Source organism: Hemiscyllium ocellatum, chromosome 50, assembly GCF_020745735.1.
Source record: "Hemiscyllium ocellatum isolate sHemOce1 chromosome 50, sHemOce1.pat.X.cur, whole genome shotgun sequence".
In the NCBI taxonomy this organism is placed as follows: Eukaryota; Metazoa; Chordata; class Chondrichthyes; order Orectolobiformes; family Hemiscylliidae; genus Hemiscyllium; species Hemiscyllium ocellatum.
In genome coordinates, this window is record NC_083450.1 from 2,315,289 (window position 1) to 2,338,193 (window position 22,905).

General features: G+C 40.6%; 1 protein-coding gene across 3 annotated transcripts in view; it reads right to left on the bottom strand.

Annotated features, from left to right (window-relative positions):
• The window catches only part of ash1l (ash1 (absent, small, or homeotic)-like (Drosophila)), a 228,447-nt gene that overhangs the window by 167,340 nt on the left and 38,202 nt on the right, over positions 1 to 22,905 (bottom strand). For all 3 annotated transcript variants that reach the window (XM_060820802.1, XM_060820800.1, XM_060820801.1), the window contains one exon: positions 21,796 to 22,386. In XM_060820802.1, the coding sequence (XP_060676785.1) occupies positions 21,796 to 22,239 (444 nt within the window). In that variant the 5' untranslated portion in view covers positions 22,240 to 22,386. The remainder of the gene's footprint in view (positions 1 to 21,795; positions 22,387 to 22,905) is intronic.

A 22,905-nucleotide genomic window follows, 5' to 3' on the forward strand; every position in this document is an offset into this window, starting at 1 on the left:
CAGCATCGGGGACCCAGGTGTCTGGTGTGTGGAGTTTGCACATTCTCCCCATGTCTGTGTGGGTTCCTTCTGGGTACTCCAGTTTCCTTCCACGAGAGTGAGTGAGCGAGAGAGAGAGACTGAGAGACCTGGCTTTCCATGGCTGTGAATTCCACAGATTCAACACTGTCTGGCTAAAGAAGTTTTGCCTTATCTCCGTTCTAAAAGGTCCTCCGTTTATTCTAAGGTTCTAGTCCCAGTCTCATGTCCTAATCTCTCCTGCTAATGCAAACATCTTCCCAACATCCACTCTGTCCAGGTCATTCAGTATTCTCCATGTTTCAGTTAGACCTCCTCCCCCTGCCCCCCCAACAACCCTTCTAAACTCAGAGTTTAGACCCACAGTTCCTCATATGTTAACAATACCTACCTTTTTAATTTCTGCTTCACTATGTTCTGAAAGTCAGTTGCATCCTCCAAATGAAAATGGGAAAAAGTGGGTAGGAGCACATAGCAAAACTAATTCTACGATGGCTGATTGAAACCTAGTGGTTTTACTTCTATGATTGCAAGGTTGAAGGCCAGACCTGTGACCTCAAGTCATGTCACGAAAGAGATACTACTTGCTCATTCCTTCAATTCACTCCAAAGCGCCATTCTTAGACCTGAATATGCACTTAACGTATAATTAGAGTTTCTGTTGTACTTTGCTAGATTACCGATTATTTTAAGTGTTTAAATACTTAAGCAAAATGTCAAAATTATATTTTTAAAAAAATTTATCTTCAAATGTGGGAGATGTTGTGAACTTTTTTTTTCTCCATTCCTGACTGTACTTTATCCTTGTTTCCACTGGAGTTGGTGGGATACAGCACAATGGCATTCAGTAGGGAGTTTCAGGATGCTGACAATGGGACAAATGAAGCAAGATTGATAACTGCCTAAAAATTAGAACTGTACCAGTTTTGGAAGGGAAGTGATAATGTTCCAGGACACAGGGACCGAGAGAGGGAGAGAGGATACTACTGAAGTAACCTTGGGGCGGTGCATCCCACAGACACTATCCTACAGCTTCTGTAGCCACAACATGAAGACATTCCAATTGTTGTACAAACTCAAAGTTGCACTCAGATCGCTCACCTACGCTAAATGAGAATGAATCCCTGCCAACTTACCAAAGGAACCCAGTTGACCTCACAATAATAGCAAACATTTTCAACAAATGAGGAAAGCTACAGTCAACATGCTAAATAAGACCCTGCTATCACAGGCATCCATTGAATCATAGGTCATTCAGCCCAACAAGTCCATACCGACCCTCCGAAGAGATCCACCCAGACCCATTCCCCTCACTCTATTACTTTACATTTCCCCTGACTAATGCACCTAACCTACACATCCCTGAACACTATGGGCAACTTAGCATGGCTAATTCACCTAACTTGCACATTTTTAGACTGCGGGAAGAAACTAAAGCGACCAGAGGAAACCCATGCAGATACAGGGAGAATGTGCAAACTCCACACAGACAGACAGTCACCTGAGGCTGGAATCAAACCCTAGTCCCTGAGCCACTATGCGGCCCTGACCAATACCTCTCTCAAACAAAAAACAATGGGCATCAAACACTCAGTATTGGATGAGACCTTGGTTCTAGATCAATAACTATTTTATAAACCTAGCTACTGAAACAGACATCAACCATGTAACATTTAGGATCCTATCAGTATAACGTCCTTTTAAACTATATTTTGCTCAAAGTACCGCTTTAAACTGAACAGCTGTTTTATTAAAAAAAAGCTATTCGCAATGTTTAGAGCATCGAGTGCAATAGGTTTGTTCTACACTGGCTTTATTCATGAATAATTTATGTCAATTGCTATGTTGTGGAGCCAAGGAGTCTCAATGTTCTGTTTTAGCACAATCACAGCATCAGAGATGGCAGCTCGTCCTAAAATGAGCTCTTCTCTCGAATAGCATAGTAAACACTTCAGCTAGCGCACCGCAATTTAACAAAGGAATTACAGCCACATTTTCTTATGGTTGTCAGATAAAGATTCCTGTTGAAATACTGACGAAAGTCAGAAAAGTCACAGATGAACGATGCTTGAAAATTTTTCCATATACTGTAGTAGATTGATTTCTCAGCATTTGAGGCTCCTCCCATTGTTGCTTAGTCCTACCCGCTAAGACTAGAGAGATGATGCTGAAATGCAGAACCTGGACTGATTTTTTTTTGAAAATCTCTTCCCTGAGGAAGACAATGACATCATGTTGACAGGCTGCAGTCTGAACTGAGTAACATTTCCAAGATGTTAATTTTTCATCTTAGCATTTCAAAAACAAATTGAGTTTAAACAAAAAATTTTGCTAAAGCTCCAGAGTTTAGTGACGACTGCGAGCTGCAATAAATAAAACAGTGGGATATAGTAAGCAAACTGGGCTGCAAAGCATTGATGCAGCTTTAGCAATTCTGGAGCTTTGCTTGGACAAGAAAAACGTCAAACACCTCAAATTAATAACAGAAGCAGGGTTAAAGTTAGATGACTTCATACACTTCTCTCAAATGGAAACTTCCACAGGCTAAGAAATAATACGGAGTCTTTTGATGACCACTTGCCAATTTTCCCACCTCAGTGCAAGCAGGCCACAGTTCCCCTGTGCTGGTAACCCTCCAAGATCTGAATGGACTATTATGTACACGTGCATTTTGACAGGTGCCATCAGCAGCCTGTCCTACAGTGGTGGAGCCGGATTCTGCTCTGACCATGTGTACCTCCAACAAAATCTCTAGATAGCAACTAAGAACAGGGTTTGCTATTTTCATCTGTTTCTAACCCAAATTTGGAGTCAAAAATGTTTCTTTGCCCAGAGCACAGTCAAGAAGAAAAGTAACGTAACATAAGCCGCTGATAGAGCAGTCACACAAACGTCAAATGGAAAATGGGAAAATATTGAGGAAGCAAGAAAATTGAACTGAAAAGGACAGGTCATGTGGAAAGAGAAGATTTCAGATTGCATTGATTCTACTGTCTTCTGAAAGGGTAAAGAGTGTGGTGCATTCTATGAATGGTTCAAAAGCTGACAATGCAACTCAAGTGTTCAAAATTTCTGCAGCTACAAAATGAATACCAATATTGTCCATTAAAACCAGATTTCAAAACTGACGTGGAAATAGAGGGAAGAGGCAGAATTACAGTCATAGCTATTTCTAGGGGAAAGGTTTCAAATACAAGTTGACAACTTAAAAGCTTGGCAAGCTTATGATAGTACATGACAGAATTGTAATGGGAAAGGAATTAATGGTATTCAGGCTAGAAACAAATATTTTGCATTGTCCGACAACTTTTGTTAGAGTTTTTCCAAGATAAGTTACATTTGTGAACGTTCAACATAAAAGTGATTAGCACGCTGTCGGGAATACAGGAATTCAGGGATATGGAGAGACTGGAGAAACTTGGTTTCGCCTTCAAACAGCAAAAAAGGTTAGAGAAGATCTGGTAAAGGAGTTCAACATTATGGAAGGTTTTAAAAGATGACCGAAGGAGGAACTATTTACACAGGTACAAGGGTCAATAATTTGAAGTAAAGAATCAGGGTGATTAACAAAAAGATCAGAAATTACAGGAGCAAAGTTAAGTTATAAACTAATGCAGCAATTTGTGATAAAATCCAATGTATTATTTGTAAGGACAAATCGAATAACAGCTTTCAAAAAGGAAGTGGATAAATTTTGACGGGGAACATTTTTGTGATGGGGAATAAATATGGGGTGAGGTGGGGGGAGGGGGTTGATGGGATGGCCCTGACAAAAAGCTGGCAGATTCAAGTGGGCCAAATAATCCCTTCTATGCTGTATTCCTGGTTTGTAATGCATTTTCCCAAGTCCTTCCCCAAAATATTTTTCCATTAAAATATCAAAGTAAAGGTTTGTTTGAGCAAGGGCATTCCAAATGGTCAATGCTGGAGAGTGGGGTGCACTGCTTTACAATAAAAAACACAATGGAAAAAATGCTCATACTGGGGTTGTGAAAATTTGACAGACGGAATCAGTGTCAAAAGTCTTTTCACAAACACATTTAAAGAAGGTCAGAATAATAACAAGCATCTGAAATTCTCCTGTGCTGTGTTACTATTGTCTTCCAGCATCTATAATAATTTAGACGTGGAAGCAGGGATGCTAAAAATAGCTGTAATATTGCTGCCGCCTGCACTAACCATCTGTCCTGTAGCAGCCATGTCTTATTTGTCCTCCTGCTTACGACTGTTAAACAGAGCTCAGGGTACAGAAAAGGCCATTTGATAGCCGACACACTCCATCACAGGTTCTCTGCTCAAGAAACCATCATCTAAGTAAAGAATATTCTTTCTCTCTCATTGAAAGAGGAAGAAGGCACTGAAATGGTGGCAACAGCTTGGACTTGCTCTATAACAGCATCAGCACGAAATGGAGGAAAAACTACAAGCACACACAGATTCCAACAGAAACATTTTTTTTTTGAGTCCGAAGTGAACAAATGTAAAAATAGAAACAAACCCTTCAGGAAAAGCAACACTGTAAAAACAACATTTGATCATTCAGACAGTTCATAATCCCCTTCATCTGCAAAGAAATGCTCACCTTTCTGGGTAGCCCAGTCTCATTCAGCTCACAAACTGATGGTAAAAGATGCACAGCACCGTACTTCAACATTAGGAATACCTTCACTAGTTACGCTCTGATTAACACTAAATAACAAACATCGATTTTACTTAAAAGTGGAACAACTAAGCACTAAGCTCACTCAGTCTCCTCTCTACCTTCCTATTTCTGTTCTGCAAATTGGGTTTCCCCAAATATATTTCCAAATGCAATTGATGTGTAACTCAGAACTTATCCTATAGAAAACAGATAGATCATGTTGTCCTGGGATGTGAACTGGCATCCCCTTCACCAGTTCAGCCATTTAAAATTATTCATCCTCCACGCTTCACTTCTATAAACTCCTCCTGTCCAACACCCCAGTTCTAAAAGTGGCCACTCTTAATATCTGGACTGTGAGGTGTCCAGCTAGAGTTGAAGACACTGTACACAGCAACGGCTACAGACCTTGAGAGTATCCCAATAGCAGTACTAAAGATTTGTGCTTTGGAAATATCCAAACCCCTTGGAAAGCTGTTCCAGCACAGCTACAAACTGGCACCTATCCAATAATGTGGGAAATTGCCCAGTACATACTCTGTACAAAAAGCAGAACAAATCCAACCACACCAATTACTGCCCTATCAGTCTCCTTAAGATCTTTGATTAAGTACTGGAAGATGTTATTGACAATCCAATGAAGTTTCAGTGATGTCCTGCTCACAGATGCTCCTTTTGGGTTCTGCCAGGGCCACTTTGCTTCTGACCTCATTACAGTTCTGGGCCAAACAGAAACTTAAATAAAAAGCTCAGTTCAAGGGAAGAGTAACTGCCCTCAACATCAAGGTACATTTGACCAAGTACAGCATAGCACAATGAGTCAAAAGGTATCAGGGAAAACCCATCTGATGTTTGGAGTCATACCGAGCACAAAGGAAATTGATTGTTTTTAAATCTGACATTAATGGGAGCTGGGGGGGGTGGGGGTGGGGGTGGGGGTGGGGGTGGGGTGGGGGGGGGGGGGGGGGGAAAGAGAACCAGTGGGACATCACTGCATCAAGTTGCTCAGATGGTGGATCCTAGTCCCAAAATTCATTTTTGCCTCACTGATATCCACACCTCTCCCAATGTCACACACTACCCTAGCTTGGAAATATGTTGCCTTTCCTTCAAACTTCTGGAACTGTGGGTGCCTCCACCCCAAGCCTGCACACATTCATTCACAAAGGCAGATTTTCACCACTTTTTCACGAGTAATAAGGATGAACAACAAACGCTGTGTTTGCCAGAGAAGTCCACCTGCCTTAAAAGAAAACAAACATCTCATCCACCCTTCACTCTACCTAGCAAGGTGGAGCCTTTAAGCATCACGGCCACGTAGTCTGTTGTTTTCTATGTTAAACCGTCAACGCTAACTGCATTCCTTTGCACTTCCATATGGCCTTTATAAAAAGGATAACTGCTTCTTTGGGCATTTCCACAAAATTGCTGACCAACTGCTCAGTTTGTTTCTGAATCATGCTTCTTTCGTCCTGCCCTGAATAACGTTCTACTGTAAAAGGCACCATATTGAAGCAAAACATCACACATTGTATTTGGCCATTAAATCCTCACCTTCACATTTAAAATAACCTTTAACATGAACTCTTCTGTATTCCCCTCAATTTTCAACATCCAGCCAATCAAAAGCTAAGCTTCCAAGAACTGATTTGAGCTACCAATTTGACATGGGAAATTGCTAAGTAAGCATTAAAAAGCTCGGAAGTACATTGTCCAACCTTTAAGGTAATCTTTTACAAATTATCGGTTTTGGTCAAGAACTTCACCAGTAATTTTCAGCAACCCCCTGATATTGTCCACAATCGACTACATTCTGTTTCTATTTGAAAGAATTCCAGTTCATTTACTAAACATGGCTAATTGCTGATACAACAGTCCTTACACGCTAAAGGAAAGAGTAATGTCATATAGTGTGCCTTATGATATTCTGCCAACAAGATAAGCATCTACCAACTGTTAAGCATTTCAATTGTTCAAGACTATGTCAACAACTCTGCCATTCACTGACTGTGCTTGACATCATAATTCCTCTCAGGTCAACAGATATTCGACCCAGGGTTGTGATGCTACGAAAATTAAAAATTATTTCTCCAGTATTCTGTCAGTCACTTGAAAGAGTGTTAAGATGGAAAATCAGAAAAATCCCCAATCTTTATAAAAATTGTTGATACTGTATTTACGGATCTGCTTGGCTGATCGGTTTCCTCATCTTTACCTTAAAGATTTCAGCAAGTCTCCATTCTCAACAATCTCATACAAATGTTTTCCTGGACCTCAAAATATTCCACAGAATAGGAAACTTCAAAAAGGGCCATGGTTCAGTTACAAAATAAGAAATAAAGTGATAAGCCTAAATGGAAAATTTACCCTTTCCATCTGTTAAAGAAGAATATTTTTATGACTTTATACAGAATTTTAAGCGAAATAAACAAAGTCACAAGAGATAGAGTACCAAAAATATATACTTTACTCAATGTGAATGAGAAAACTCGTAAATAATGAGCACTCAGTGCTATCAAATACTGCTCGAAAGGATATATGAGGACCCGTTGCGTTCAGTTATTTTGTTCAAACCGACTTCTAAATCTCTCGGCAAATTTATGCATTCAAATTTTCATGCACCCCAATCAGAGTAGTTATATTATGAAATGGAACCAAGTCAGGAGACATGCATACATGTATTTTAACACATTTTAATATACTATTTTAATTTAAAGCATCCTTAAGTTTCATTTGTTTTGCCACAGCAGAAACATCAGCCTTCTAGTATGGGAGCAAGACTCCATTCAAGACAACTTTAGTGCATGTACATTCAAGTTGTGTTAACAATGGGCTGGATATAGCTAGAGTCTTAGGAACCACTCAATAAATGTAATTACTTTCATGGTAAGATGTTTAACAGTAGAAATTTCTTCATTCTGTTGAGCACCAAGATTAGAACACAAAGTTGTTCCAGCTTTTCCACCATATTTTACCTCTGTCACAAAACGCTTCTCCTGAATTGTGAGAAAATTCTGATCCACCAGGTATCTGAGATGCACGGAAAAAGCCATCACATTAAATAATCCTCAACTAAAACTATTCAGTAGTTTAGACTTACAGGATTTCTGTACCCAGAGAGCCCACTCAATTCCACCTCATTAACACACAAATCAGGTCTCAAGCCACATCTCACTTGAGTCCAGACAAGTTCAGCTTGACTGAACAGTTAGGCCGAGCCAAATCTGGGACTATCCTCCATCAGTAATGGCAAGGGCACTGCTGGCATTGGAACAATATGGTACAAAGCACCACTGTGTTTCCTGTTCCAAGTGTAACAGGGACTACTTTACTTATGAAGACATGGCCAAGTGGAGCAGAATCCCAGCACTGACCGACATGATTACCCTCTAAGTTACATTTCATGAGCCAGATATGTCAATACCCAGCACCAACTTGGAATACTATGGTCATGGCTAGTTCAAGTATTGGATTAACACTCAGAAGGTTAACTTAATTCAGAATTTCCATCACCATGACTGTCATTTGACAACCATTGCAACTTAACCCAAAATATATAGGCAAGCTTGGGTTTGACTCACTGCTGAATGTGCAAAGGACTAGTCACTGCTTGGAAAGAACTGACGGCTAAACTGAAAATAGAAAATGCCAAAAATACTTGTCAGGTCAGGTTGCATCCAGAGAGTAAGAAACAAAATTAATTTTTCAGGACAAAGGTCTCATGTTATATACTTCAAACTGAACCATTTAACTCTAGGGTCCTTTAACTTGTCAGTTCTGACTACATCTATGTGAAGTATTTCATTTCTGGTGCTTTACAGTAGGACCAGTGTGCAGAGTAGAGCAGAAAGCTTCACAGGATGATTCGCCATCAGTACAACCTTCTTTTAGCACAGGGTCTACCTACTCTCCTCTCTTTCTCAGCTGATCTTTCAAACAAGACATCTTTAAATCAAGTGCCATGACAAACAGCAATAAAAAGGAAACCACTTATTTGTGGGAGGAAACCACAATCATTGTGTGGTAGAGCGCTTCCCTCCTATGCAGACACTTGCTTACAATATCCAGTGCATGGTAGCAGCTGCTTCAACTGATAGGGGAATGAGCCCTTCTCTTCCTTAAAAAATAATCGTTCACAGGATGTGGGCCTTGCTGGCAAAGCCAGCATTTCATCCCCATCCCCAGTTATCCTGGGGAAGATGGCAACACACTGCCTCTTAATCTGCTGCAGTCCAAGTACACACAATGCTGTTAGGAGAGTGTTTAAGGATTCTGACCCAGTAACATTGTTGGGATGGTGATAGGTTTCCAAGTCAGGAAGGTGATTGCCTTGCAGAGGAGCTTGCAGGTTATCTGCTGCCCTTGTTCTTCTAGGTGGAGGTAGTCACAGGTTACTACCTGTGTGCTATCAAAAGGAGTAGTGCATTTTGCAGACGGTACAAATGGAGGCCACTGTGTATCAGTGATAGACGTAGGCAATGTTGAAGACGGTGTGAGCAGCACCAATCACGGGGTTAGTTTCTTCAGTATTGTCAGAGCTTTGCTCATCCAGGCTAGTGGGGAGCATTCCAATACATTCTTGACATGTGTCTTCCAGATGGCACAAACCCAGTTCCGGCTAGAAAACATTTTATTGATGCTGTAAACTTGCAATTTACTATTCCAAATAAAACAAGTCTCATTCGCGATTGACTACAAAAGTTACTTAACCGCATGAAAGAGAAACTTTGTCTACGGGGTTTTGGAATAGGAGAGTTGGGGTGATGAGAACAAGGTCCCATACGTTATGTCCCGGTCAATAATCCCTAGAGTATTTTACAGGCAGATCGTACGATACAAGTACATCAGGGTAGCAGAACAGAGCGCAGGATACAATCTTACAATTTTATTCTCAACAACTTTTGACCTTACTCAACAATGCAAGTCCCAATGCACATGCAGCTGTAAAGCAGCGGTGAACCATGGATAATGGCGCAGAATTATTCCATGTAGGCGATAATTCTCATTTACAGAACCAATTTACACACACACAACCAAAAATCACAGAAACAGTGATGATTCAATTTAAAAAAATTGATGGGGAAAACAAAAACCATCTGTTAGGACACCAAGAAAATTCACACAGTAGACAATCAGATGGGTTTAATTAGGACTGAAATATTAAAACAAGGTAACTTAACAAAATTAACAACAGCTCAAAAACCTACCAGATTAGGAAGGAATAAGATCTTGGCCAGGAAGGTGGTGATTTCAAGAGTTCTTATAGATGATAGACACTGTTGTCACTGTGCAGTGGTTGAGGGAGTGAATGTTGAAGGTGCTGAATTGCAAGCCCATCAAGAGATGTGCTTTTGCCCTAGATAGGATTGAGCTAAAGTGTCGTTGGAGCTGTAGTCATCCATACAAGTGGAAAATATTCTGTTTTACCCTTGACTTGTAGATGGTGTCAGGCACTGAGGAGACAGAGGACAAGTTACTCACTGCAGAATTCCAAGCCTATGATTTGCTTTTGTTACCATGGCGTTTAAATACCTGGTCCAGTTCAGTTTCTGGACAATGATCAACCCAGATTTTCAGAGTGTGGGATTCAGTGATTGTCCCTTGATGTTCGACGGTGTTACAATTAGATTTTCTCTTCTCAAGGATGGCAATTTCCCGGTGCTTCGATGTAAATTAATTCAAGCAGAGATGTTGTCAAGTCTTACTACACAGAGGAATCTCGATCATGCCAATATCGATAATCCGAGTTGTTACCAATAGTGATCGAGTCATGTTGCCAACACTAATTCGGCTTACTGAAATGCTGCAGAGAACAGTGCTGGACATTAATGAGAGCCCAAGCACCATCTCCAAATGACTCACTGCCCACCCTGGTGCTCTTCCCACACTTTCCCTGGAGTTCGCCACAGGGGGGTGCACCCTAAACACCCCCCGCCATCTCTAGATAAATGCTCCAACATTGTCCTGTACAGGGCAGAGCAGGAACTTGTCAAAAGGTTGTGGGGGCTGCATGTGCACGCGCTTGTGCTATTTTGAGACTCGCCCCCTCCCCCGCCAAAGGCAGCAGCAGTCCTGCTGCTGGTATCCAGTTTGGCTGCTGCCTCCATTGTGGGAGTGGGGCGGGCAGGCATTGCGAAATGTGCTGCTGCCGCCACCAAGTCTCCTGAATGGGGAGCAGATATAGTAAGTGATCATTCTGCCAATCCCATTGAAGTAATGCCTGAGGTTTGAGGGTTTTGGGGGGGGGGGGGGGGAGGTGGAGGAAGAGAGCCTCGGGGAGCTTCATCAGTGCTGCAGGTCCCTTATGCTCAACAGTGTGTGTCTGCTCAGAAGCAAACCCTGAGACAGGGAAGGGGAGCAAAGTGGGCAGAGTGAGGAAATGGAAACTTTCAAAACTCTGTTGAACAGAAGAGACATTGAATCAGTTAACCAAATAATCAATTATCCAAACAAAATACCGTCCGCCCATCTCGTTCGGATAACTTAGGTTCCTCTGTGTATGGACAGACTGCTTCAGCATCCGAGAGATCGTGAATATTGTGCAATCATCAGCAAACATCCTCACATCTGACACGGTGATACAGTCATTACTGAAGAATAGATGCGCCCAGGGCATCACCCTAAGGAAATCCAACAGCGATGCCCGGAAACTGAGATAATTCAATTCCAAAAGCCATAAACATGGACAACAGATGAACTCCAAAGGATGAGGCAAGATCGACTGCCCATAACATCAAGGCAGATTTGAGCAGTTTTGATATAGAGGAGAACTAGCAAACTACAGGCAACTGTAGGGGAAAAAACAAAGCATGCTTTTTTTAATTTTAATAAAACTCATTCATGGGATATTGTACATATCTGCCCTCGGAGGTAGTAAGGTTAGCTGCCGCCTTTAACTGCTGCAGTTCATTTAGTGCTAGAATTCTTTCCCAAACAGCATTGTGGGTAGAGCTATCAAATGATCAGCAGTTCAAGCAGACAGCTCAACACCACCTTTGAGAGCAACTAGAGATAGGCAATAAACACTGGCCTGCCAGTGATCCCTAAATCTCAAATGAGTAAAAAAAAATCTTCCTTTATGCAAAGGTATGACTCAATCACTGGAGAGTTTACCTTAATTCCTAACTCCTCCAGCTTTGCTAAGTGTTCCTTGATGCTGTACAGTGCTGCCTTGATGATATGCATTCATTCTCACCTAACCCTTGGAGTTCAGCCATGTTTAACCAAGTTCAGAACATGGTGTAATGAGGTCAGGTGTTGAGACATCCTTGCAGAATCCAAACTGAGCAGGTTACTACTTTGCAAATGCTGCTTGATCCATAAGGCACAAGAACAGAAGTAGGCCATCCAGCCCATCGGATCCACTCTGATTTCAAATAGATCACGTCTAACCTGAAATCCTCAACTGTACTTTCCTGTCTTTTCCCCGTAACCTTAGATTCCTTTACTGATTAAAAAAACTCTCATCACATTGAGTATGCTCAATGACCCAGTGCTGACAACCCTCTGTAATCAAGAATTCTACAAAGTCACTCCCCTTCAAGAAACTCCTCTTCATCTTGTTCTTAAATGGGTGTACCTTTATTCTGAGATTATACTCTCTGGGCACGAGATTCTTCCACATGGGGAAACACCTTTCTGCATTTACCCTGTTAAGCACCCTGTTAATCTTGTGTATTTCACCTTATTCTTAAGAGCTCCCTGTATGCAGGCTCAATCTAATCAATCTCTCCTCATGGAGAGGCAATGGCCTAGTGGTATTATCACTTGGCTGTTCATCCAGACACCCAGGTCATGCGCTGAAGACCCAGGTTCAAACCTTGCCACAGCAGATGGTGGAATTTGAATTCGATAAAAAATCTGGAATAAGGATCTAATGATGAGCAGGAATTATTGTTGGAAAAACTCATCTAGTTCAAAGTCCTTCAGGGAAGCAAACGGTCATCCTTACCTGGTCTGGCCTACATGTGACTCCAGATCCACAGCCATGTAATTGACTCTTAACTACCCTCTGAGCAATGAGGGACGGGCGACAAATTCTGGCCTAGCCAGCAATGTCCTCATCCCATGAGTGAATAAAAAACAAGGCAGTTCTTCCAAACCCTTTGTCAGCTTAGTGAACTTTCTCTGGACTGTCTCCAAAGCCTGTATAGCATCTAATACCAGTGTATCAATGCCATCAGGTCCAGGGGATTCAGCCTTTAATCCTTGACCTCATGTGATGCAGCCTAGGATATCACTTTGCTGATTATTTCAATTTCTATCAATTACCAGGAGTCAGACCAATTTAGCTTTCTCACATGCGACTTATCAAATAGCTATGCTTATTTTTCAAGCACTAATGACATGAAACCTGACTACTGAAACACCTACACAAGCTGCTAAAAATTCAGTAAACAGTTGATTTATAGTCTACTCATATCACAATTACAGACAAAAGAATAGGTGACTTTAAAATGAAGGTTGAATATTGGCCTACTTTCCGGGATTCTTAACCATAAATTTATTCAACTATACAGCATTTTAATGAAGTTGGTGAGCATGCATGTAGACTCAAGAACTGCACTGATGCCCACCGACACATGCAAATGTTTAACTTTTCCAAAGAAAATTGGAGTTGACCATGGAAGAGGTAAGAGATTCCATGTTACAAAAGCCTAGAGTGTTCCAAAAATCCCAGATGACAGTTACTAACTAGCATGTCTCAACTTAAATATCTCAATCTAAGGGCCCACATGAGCAAGAATAAATTTATGGCAATAGGAAGGCCGGATTCATTAAAGTGGTGTCCACCAACAAAATTGTCTCAAGTTGGAAAATGACATGCAAAGTACCCCAGAATTGCCAAATCAGAGCAGAACTTCAGCAGCTTCAAAGCAAAGCAGAGGAAAATAAAAACACTAAAAACTGCTGGAAACTTTACCGAACTATTTCCTTATCTTAAATAAAGTTGTTTATACAGGGATTCAATACAGGACTCAGAGCAATTCAATGAGTATGTGCCACTTCTGCCTATTTATACCAACAGACAGGTTACCCTGTTCATAGTAACTCATTTAACATTGATCCAGTTCTAAAAGAATTTCCTGGGTCTCTGTTGAACAACCAGTCAACTAGCAGGTCAATCATTTGCGATGTCTATCATTTCAGCACACAACACTATCAAGGGAATCAGCAAACCAAGACCACTAATGAGTCATCTGCCTACCTACACTAAATACCATATTAACTAGATTCAATCTGACAAGTGGGGGCAATCCCATAGGAAACAGTCCAAGAAAGACCAATGTTAACAGCTGACCTCACATACTCTCTTGCATTTATTATATTTCAAAAGCAATTTATTTTCTTGTAAAGATGCACTGAAAACCACTTCATTCAATATTAATAGTTGGACTTGAAAGCAACAAGATTCCATTCAATTGGGATGAGAATGTTTAACCAATAGCTGAGGAAAAGTGAAACTACACCTTTAGTCTGTCATGCTCTTGTCTCATGTCTCATTTGCAGATGAGCATTTATGCTGGAGGGTCATGGGAGGAATTGAGTGTGCACTAGCAAGATTATAGTAACAGACCATAACCTCAGCACACTATCCTAGTGGTCAAAATGTTCTGTAACAATAAAGGTTTGAAATGACAGGACCAATAGCTATTGCAGAATGCTCATCACCATTGAAATGTGGATAATACATATTTCCATTTTTGTTGATTACTTTCAAAATTTGTCCTACTGTACAAGTTGCAGAACAAATATACACAGTTTCACCATTGCTGGCATTGAAACACCAGTGACAAAATACTACCTATCCAGGTGCCTTCCGGTTTGATAATTTATTCTGAAATTAACGTAAATTGATTATGTTTAAACACTTGCGTAATTTACATTTTGGGTACAATGGAAAAAAAAGACTTCCAGAGAGCTTTGTGGGGAAAAACAGCTACACAAGATTTTCTCATCCTGCTTTTGTTCAAATATCACACAATTAGAAATAGATATATCTACTTTCCAGCCACAAGTGAACACTGATTACGGAAAACAAGTGAATCATGATGTGGATAACAGAAACAAGCAGAGGCGATCCAGAGGGGGAAAAATATTTCATTCCTCTTGGAATCACAAATCTCAGCCAACAACGCTTCTAGCTTATCAGCTCAAATCCCTCCCTTACGTAAAGAATAATTATGTATGAAGCACAACTTAAAAGGATGGATAACTTCCTAAAAATAGTATAAATTCGCTGTTGTATTTTTATTCTAATGCTGCCTCCAGTATCTCCCCTACACAGTGTATCTTCTATTATAACGATTTTGGCATTGTTTCGACCAGATTCTCCTCGCTGAATTTACCATTGAAGGATTACAAAATAAAGTGAGATATGCGTAGGACAACAAAAACAAACACACAGTTATAGACAACTCACTGATTACTAACAAAGACTTGGAAAGGAAACCGGGCTTTTGCCCGAAACGTCAATTTCACTGCTCGTTGGATGCTGCTTGAACTGCTGTGCTCTTCCAGCACCACTGATCCATCTTACAGAATTCCTAGTGCAGAAGCAGGCTATTCAGCCCATTGAGTCCACAGCAACCCTCTGATGAGCATCCCATCCAAACCCACTCAATCCCTGTAACTTTACAGTTCCCATGGCTAATCTACCTAGCCCGAATATCCCTGGATACTACAGGCAATTTTGCAGACACATCTTTGGACTGTGGGAGGCAGCTGAGAGAGAGACACGGGAAAAATGTGCAAACTCCACACAGACAGTCGTCCATTCCCTGATAATTTTTGTAGGCTTCCTTTTAAAGCTTTCATCCTCTTTCCATTTAGATCTTGGTGTCCATATCCAATTGTAATTGTTGTACATTGTATTTATGAGGCTATACCTGGAGTACTGCATACAGTTCTGGCCCTCATTTAATAAAGGATACCAAGTAGTTACAGGAAATTCATTGGCAATTCACAGAGCTAATTCTGCAGATGTGGGACTTAAGAATGACTAAATAGGTTCAGTCTTTATTCACTAGTTTAAAAAAAAGACTAATCTTATTAAAGCATTCAAGATTTTGAAGGGGCACAAAGGATAGATGTTTAGAAGATATTTCTACTAGTGAGCGAACCTCAAATGTGAAACAAAGGGACATTCATTTAAAACTGAGATGCAAAAGGATCATCTTCTCCTACGTGGGAGATGATGATCCCAGAGAGCTCCAGAGGCTAGATCATTGAAAGGATTAAGAGGAGTTGGATAAACTTTTCAAATATTGAGTTGAAGGTTATGAAGAAATGGCATGAAAGATTATGTGAAACCTGGGGCAGATCAGCCATGATCCTACTCAATGATAGGGCAGGCTTGAGGGGCTGAACAGGCCACTCCAGCTCCTATTTCTTACATGCTCAAGTTCTCCTTGACATTATCTCAAGGACTACTTTTTGGTTTACTCCAAAGCTCCTCTTTCATCCTGACTAACTTCTCCATTGTGTGCTGCAGTCATGTAGCAACAGTACCATCTGTTTGTTTGTTGACATTTGACAGAAGGACACTAACAATCACAGAATTCGAAAAATTGATCAATATCTTCTACAATACTTCATTTTAAAAAGTCACAGCACACAAGAAAACCATCAAGTTCTTGGACACTGCAATAATTAACATTGCATAAAACATCTAGCAGAGAGCAGAAATCTTTTTTAAATAACTTTTGATTATGTAGATGTCAGTTATCACCCAAAACACACCTTCCACAAATTGTACGGTCAAAGTTTTAATCCATTTCATCATATATGCGCAAACCTAAGAATTGAGAATGTTCATTGCAATAGGACATTATCTTCCATATTAGCTCCTGAAGAACATGTAGCCTGAATCTAGAGATTCTGCATTCATTTGCAAACAATTCATCACCTTGCGTGATTAATGTTGTCTCAGTATTCCGTTGTTTAAAACTGTTCACTCTCCTTCTGAAACTCACTCTCTACTATCCCATTTAAGTATTTCACACCACCGCCCCACCCCTAAAATTCCCTTGGTGCTTCCCCCACCACTGCTGCCCCCAACACACAGCTCCTAATTCAATAAATCTTCTAAAAACTCAGTCTCCCTCTCCTGGCCCCTCATCACACAACACCACTTTAAATTTTTTTACTTTCCACTGCTCTAATCACAACCTTCCCAACACTCCAACCCCACCCATCTCTCTCACTCCAACCACGACCTCTGGGCTTCCTCTCTGTCCCAATTCTCTGTAACTCAGACAATCCTCCTCACATTCCATCACAACCAAGTGTGTCCTCCCATAATATGCCTCATTCTTCCTCCCCCACCCCCCAACATCCTTCCCCCAAAACCCTATATAATTTTAACAGAGCATGCTTCCTGAATTTTTACTCTCCTGCAGCACAGAACACCACATCATTTGACTTTCTCATTGCTTGTTGTTTGTGTTTGCAGGTGCTGCTTGTACAAACATATCCGTAGATCTCTGAACAACTTTTAAAAGTTTCAAAGCTTTTTAAAAATCATTATTGATTTCTTACTGCCAAAAACGGTAAATAATTTTGCAATTTCGTGAATTGGAGTCCATTTTCCACCTCACTTTGTCACCCATCTAACCAGTCTATACCATTTTGCAGCCTGTCTTTCTCTTGGTCTACATATAACTTTGCGTTACCAGTGAACTTGGATACCTCATTCTCTGTGACCTCACTAAATCATTGATATTGACTGGAAATAGCCACAGCCACAGCATTGTTACTTGTGGCACTCCATTAGTTACAACCTACCAACTGAAAGTGATCTTTCATCGCTACTTAACTCTTCCTATTCATTAACCTGTATACTTCCACATATTATCCCAGTTTTCAGGTTCTTGACTTGTGTAGTAACCTTTAGTACTATGTGTTGCTGAACACCTTTTGGAAATCTAAGTATACTGCATTTTCTATCCCTCAACTACCCTAATTACGCAATTAAATACAACTTTCTTTTCATGATAACATGTTGTTAGCTTTGTCTGACTCTGCAAGCACATTGTTGAGACTTGATAATAGATTTCAGCATTTTCTGAACCAATTATGTCAATCTAACTGCTAGTTCTCAGTTTTCTCCCTCCTTCCTTTCGGGCATAGCAGTGTTATATTTGCTAACTTCCAACCTGCTTGGTCTATTCCAAACGAAAACCTACGAAGTTCCAGATCACAAACAGTATATTTCATGACATACATCTTAAGCAGGCTAGAAATATATTTGCCTTTTCATGACCTTTTCTACCAGTCGTCGTCCTCCTTTCAAAACACAGCATCAGTATTATTGAGATTTCAATATCTCATTAAGAATCCTTACCATTTAAATTATATTGCCTCATTGCTCTTTCCCTCCCAAAATACATACTCTACTTTTTCTCTACATCAGTCATATACAAAACCAATCTACATTCATCTCCAACTTCCAGGGTTCTAAATCAGCATGCTCCTTAATTTATTCCATCAGGAAACTGCACTAGTATTTTGCTTATATCTACATTCAAATCACGTTTATAAACTTCATACAAGCTCCTCCTGCAAAGATCCCTCGTAACTACAACATATTTGTTCTCTAGTCTTCTCCAGATGGCTACATTGTTTTTTCATACCAGATACTATTATCACCCTCTTCTGCAGTATAATACCAAGTGCAGTCTCAAATATTAATGTATGAAACATTTCCTTTCCCCCGATACAATGATTTTCTCCACTATTCAATATAATTAAATCCCACCAGTTAATTTTTAAATCTGTATGGACTGTCCGACATTAATCCCAGCCTTCAGATGGGCTATTTTCCTTCCCTGTTACAAGTACATACATCTTTCACCCACTTTTGGCCCACTTTGTCTGCGATGGTTCTTTCAAAGAGCCACTCCATTAGCTCCCCCGCCACTACTCCAACACCCGTTCCCATATTCCCGCTGCATTTCTCCAAAAGGCAGTGTCCTCATGGGAAATACTTACTCCAACTCTTGTCATTCTCTCAGCTGGGAATCAACACGTAAAGTTTTTGCAGCTGGCCCACAATATTGGTGATAGAATGAATTTTCCAAGCATACTTGGGCACTTAAAGTTTGGAAAGTTACTTTTAAATGGTTCATGCTCCTTTACCCTCCTGGTTCTTTCAACCTCGCAGACTCTCTCAAGGTCAATGAGGCTCAGCCGTAGTTCATGGCAGGACAAGAAACAGGCAGCAGTCACACTCATCAGCGCAGTACATGGCACAGCCATGTTGATTCATGCTGAAGGTCATTATGTTACTGCATCTGGATGGAGTGCTTACTGTGATGGCAACTATCATTGCTGAGTTCAAATGGACCACAACCAGCCAAGGGCTGACTGAAATCAGAGAATTCTCTTTTTCAAATCTCCAGGCTTGCTTCTAATAACCACACCGATCGCAAATTCAGTTAGGATACTCATTTTCACCATGGTCTGATGACAAAATTTCTAGTTTCTATGATTCTTCAAGGTCTTTTTGAAGCGTCTGTGCAATTTCGGCCTTCTGCCACAACATTTGACTGTTCCATCCCATTAAATCGGCTAAACAACTAACTGCTTGTTCTGCAAGCTTTGCTGGACTTGGGTTCTGACTTGGACCGAGTGTGTATGACCATTTAAGGATCTGCTGCAATATACAAGTCTCATGATCAGGACGGTGGCTGGTCTCCATCCTGATATTTTCTATGACGAGGAGTATCTTCTTCAGATCTTCAGGGCAGGGCCCTTCAGCCAATCTCACACCAATTTTCACTAATGCCCAATTACCTTGGTGCAGCGAGACACAAATTATTAAACATGATGATTTTTACCCAGAATATGCTTAATAGTCCTTTCATTTCACTGGAGGGCCCTACTTCTGTTCATCACTTGCCATGCCATGCTTGGTCTGCTCCACCAGAGTCTCTCAAACTCACGTGCATCCTTTTTGTCACTTAAAGCCTACAGCCTGCTCGATCCAGGTGCTGATTTACAGTACAAGCCAAGTAGAACATTTACTTCTTCTGTGAAAACGGGAGGCCACACACTGAGCAAGCACTTCATTGTGAAGTTGAAAGGGAGGGGGGTTAATAGATACGATTTTTTTGTTGCAGCTTATAACCAGAGTTGACCACAATCTACACACGGTAGAGCAGACAACCAACACACATTGCAGATTTGCAGCCTATTAAGCAGTATCAAGTCCAGCTTTAGATTAATATACTACCAGAAAAACAAAAAAGACAAGACAAACCGGTTGTTTCATTTTTGAACGCTTTTACTTCAAATCTGGGATCAGCTTGCAACCCAGCCGAGACAAGTCAGAGGACAGTCAGCAGTGAAGAGGCTAATGATTCGATACAAAGTCAGTCTGTAGCTATTTCGAGCCAATTCCGGATTCAAAGCAAAGACAATACAAAGCAGCCCATAATAATTGGTAAATAAATTAACAATTACATTCTGAAAGAACACAAGCCTAGCAGAGCTGCTGTGAAATTTTAATGCATATGCTAAAAAGAGGTAAGGGTGAAGAGAGTTTTACTCTGTCATCTGCTAATGTTATACCTGTATTGGGAAGGCAAGGTGATGTATTACGAAATATTCACCCTCAAATACAGAATCAAAACATTTAGGAAAAAAGAAACTTCAGTACATCGCCTAGTAAAATAAATAGTTAACAGATACAAATTGCAACGAAGTAAAAGTCTGATTCTACAAATTATCCACAGACAATGCAAGACTGCTGAATAAGCATTAGTCAGCAGGAACACACACTCTGGACCTGTGCCTGACTCTGCCGTACCTCAGCTCCAATCCCATTCACAAGGTGTAGCATCCATCAATCGTAACAAACTTGACCCATCAAGGCAAGATACCTGCTTCCATGAGGCCTGGGTATCCATGCGACCTGAACTCCAAGTCCCAGTGTCTGTGACCCAAGCCCCAGAATTTCAGTGAATTATTAGCCATTTCTCCAAAATCTAAGAAATATACTGTTTTAACTGCTGACTCCATCTAGCATGACTCAACATGTCAAACTAATTGGAGCATTGATGGTTAAAGGTATTACTGGCTGTCAAAATTATCAAAATAGAGACAAGCAGCCAAAGTAACTTCGCAATTCTGAAGTAATTGCTTTCAGCTGAAAATACATGGCTGACTTTTCAGGTTTAAGTTTTGAACTCTTCATAAAAATCATTAATCAGTCTCCTCTCCTTCAAGGGCTTAGGATACTTGGCATTTCCAGGAGTGTTTTCTATCATAAGAGGGAAGGTACCTTTGATAGTAGCTGTAGAAGCTGAAATCTGTCCTGAAAACAACAATGCTGGAGATCACAGCAGGTCAGACAGCATTCACGGAGACAGCGCAAGCTCATGTTTGAGTCTAGATGACTCTTCAGAGATCTGGAATTGAAATGTTAGCTTGCTCTGTCTTCTTGAATGCTGCCTGATCCACTGTGATCTGCAGCATTTGTTGTTAAAATACCTTTGCTACTTTAATGTAACCTCCAAATTTAAATTAATCCATCAGAAAAGCACATTTTAAGTTAGAAACAAAAATGGCCACAATTTCGCAATAGAGGGTACATTAGTTCGAGCTATCTAAAAGACCTTATTCAGATCCTGGGAAACGCCATAAAATTTGGGCAATGCCATTATAATACTCTGGTGCGATTTTTTTTTAATCCAAAGTTTTGAAAAAAAGGAAGCAATAGGTTGTTGTAACGTAAGTATAATGTTTAGATATCACTCAAACAACAAAAGACACTGGGGTTGGGTGGCAAAATAGATAGAGGAAAGGTTCTGTGGAAGGAGCTGTGTTTTTGAGGGATGAAGACACTGAACACCCGAAGACTGGGTAACACTAGTACAGTCGTAAGGTGTCATTTGACTTTGGAGTAAAGACATTCTGTTTCAAGCCCACGGTTTATTATTTCCTGGTTCAGAGTTCAAGATATTACATTAACCAGATTGCTCAAAATTAAGAGTTGAAAGAAGGGTTTCACTCAACCAATCAAACCTACAGACAGACAAGCAATCTCCAAGAGAAAAGATGAAATAAATCAAACACTTGTTACAAACAATCAACCGGATACTGCGCCTTATTAGTTATGGTGGGGACCTTACCCGTTTCAGCTCATTGTCTTCCTCTCTCTCCTCGGTGCTTTTCCCACTTCTGGAAATTTTGTTCCGTGAGTGCTTGATGGTTGTTTTAATAGCAGGCCGACAAACATAATTCTCCAGGTTTTTGGGGGGTTTCTTAGTTCTCTTGGGTTGCAACCCAATTTTGAGTTTCAGGCTGCCTTCTGCAAAATTTGTCTCCTTGACAGAGAATTGCTGCTGGTCAGAGTTTGGTGGATCCAGTTCTTGCCCTGAGTCAGCAGCTTTTGCCCCCTCTTGCTTCCAATTCGTACCATCTTCTTCCTCCAAGGCACCTCCATCTATCTCTCCCTCTCTCTTGCCAACAACTTTGTTGTTGCAATTAGTTGGAGTATTTTTTCCAGGGTTGCTCTCTGCATCAATGCTCAAAGGCTGGTTTAAAGATCCTAATAAGGTATTTCTTTGCTCCATTATGCAACTGCCCACTCCTTACCAGTTTGGCAAGGATTGTTAGAAAGAGCCACCTGTGCCTTCAGATTGCTGCTTTCTGTAGCAGAACACTGATGCTACACAAGCTGCTTGGTTATTGCTCCCAGTTGAAATGCAGCATCACAGTCACTGTAAAAGAAGAGAAACAAAGTCAGCACTAATGAGGAATCAGCTTCCCTCTGGGTTTTCCCCCGTCATTAATATCAAGCAATTCTAGGACAGGTGACAAGTACCAGGACATGCCACCTTTTTCTTCAGGCTCCCATTTCTCACCTAATGAATTTTTTTCCTGGAAACAATATCTCACTTCATGATTCAAGATGATTTCTATGCAAATTCACATAGGAATGGGATTAGCCATTCAGCCCATCTAGACTTAGTCATCTTTCAGTAAAATCATGGCTGATCAAACATTTCAGTGCCATTTAACCAGCCCAACCCCATAACCCTAGATCACTGGTAACCAGAAATCTATCATTCACTCTTTTAAGACTGAGCTTCCACAGCCCTTGGGTTCACAACCCTGAGTAAAAACAAAATTCCTCTAGAGTCTGAGTTATTTCCCTTAAATGTTTACATTGGAGAGTTTTGAACACAATGTACAATCATGGTAAACATCCTACCTGTATCTATCTTGTGTAAGTGTTT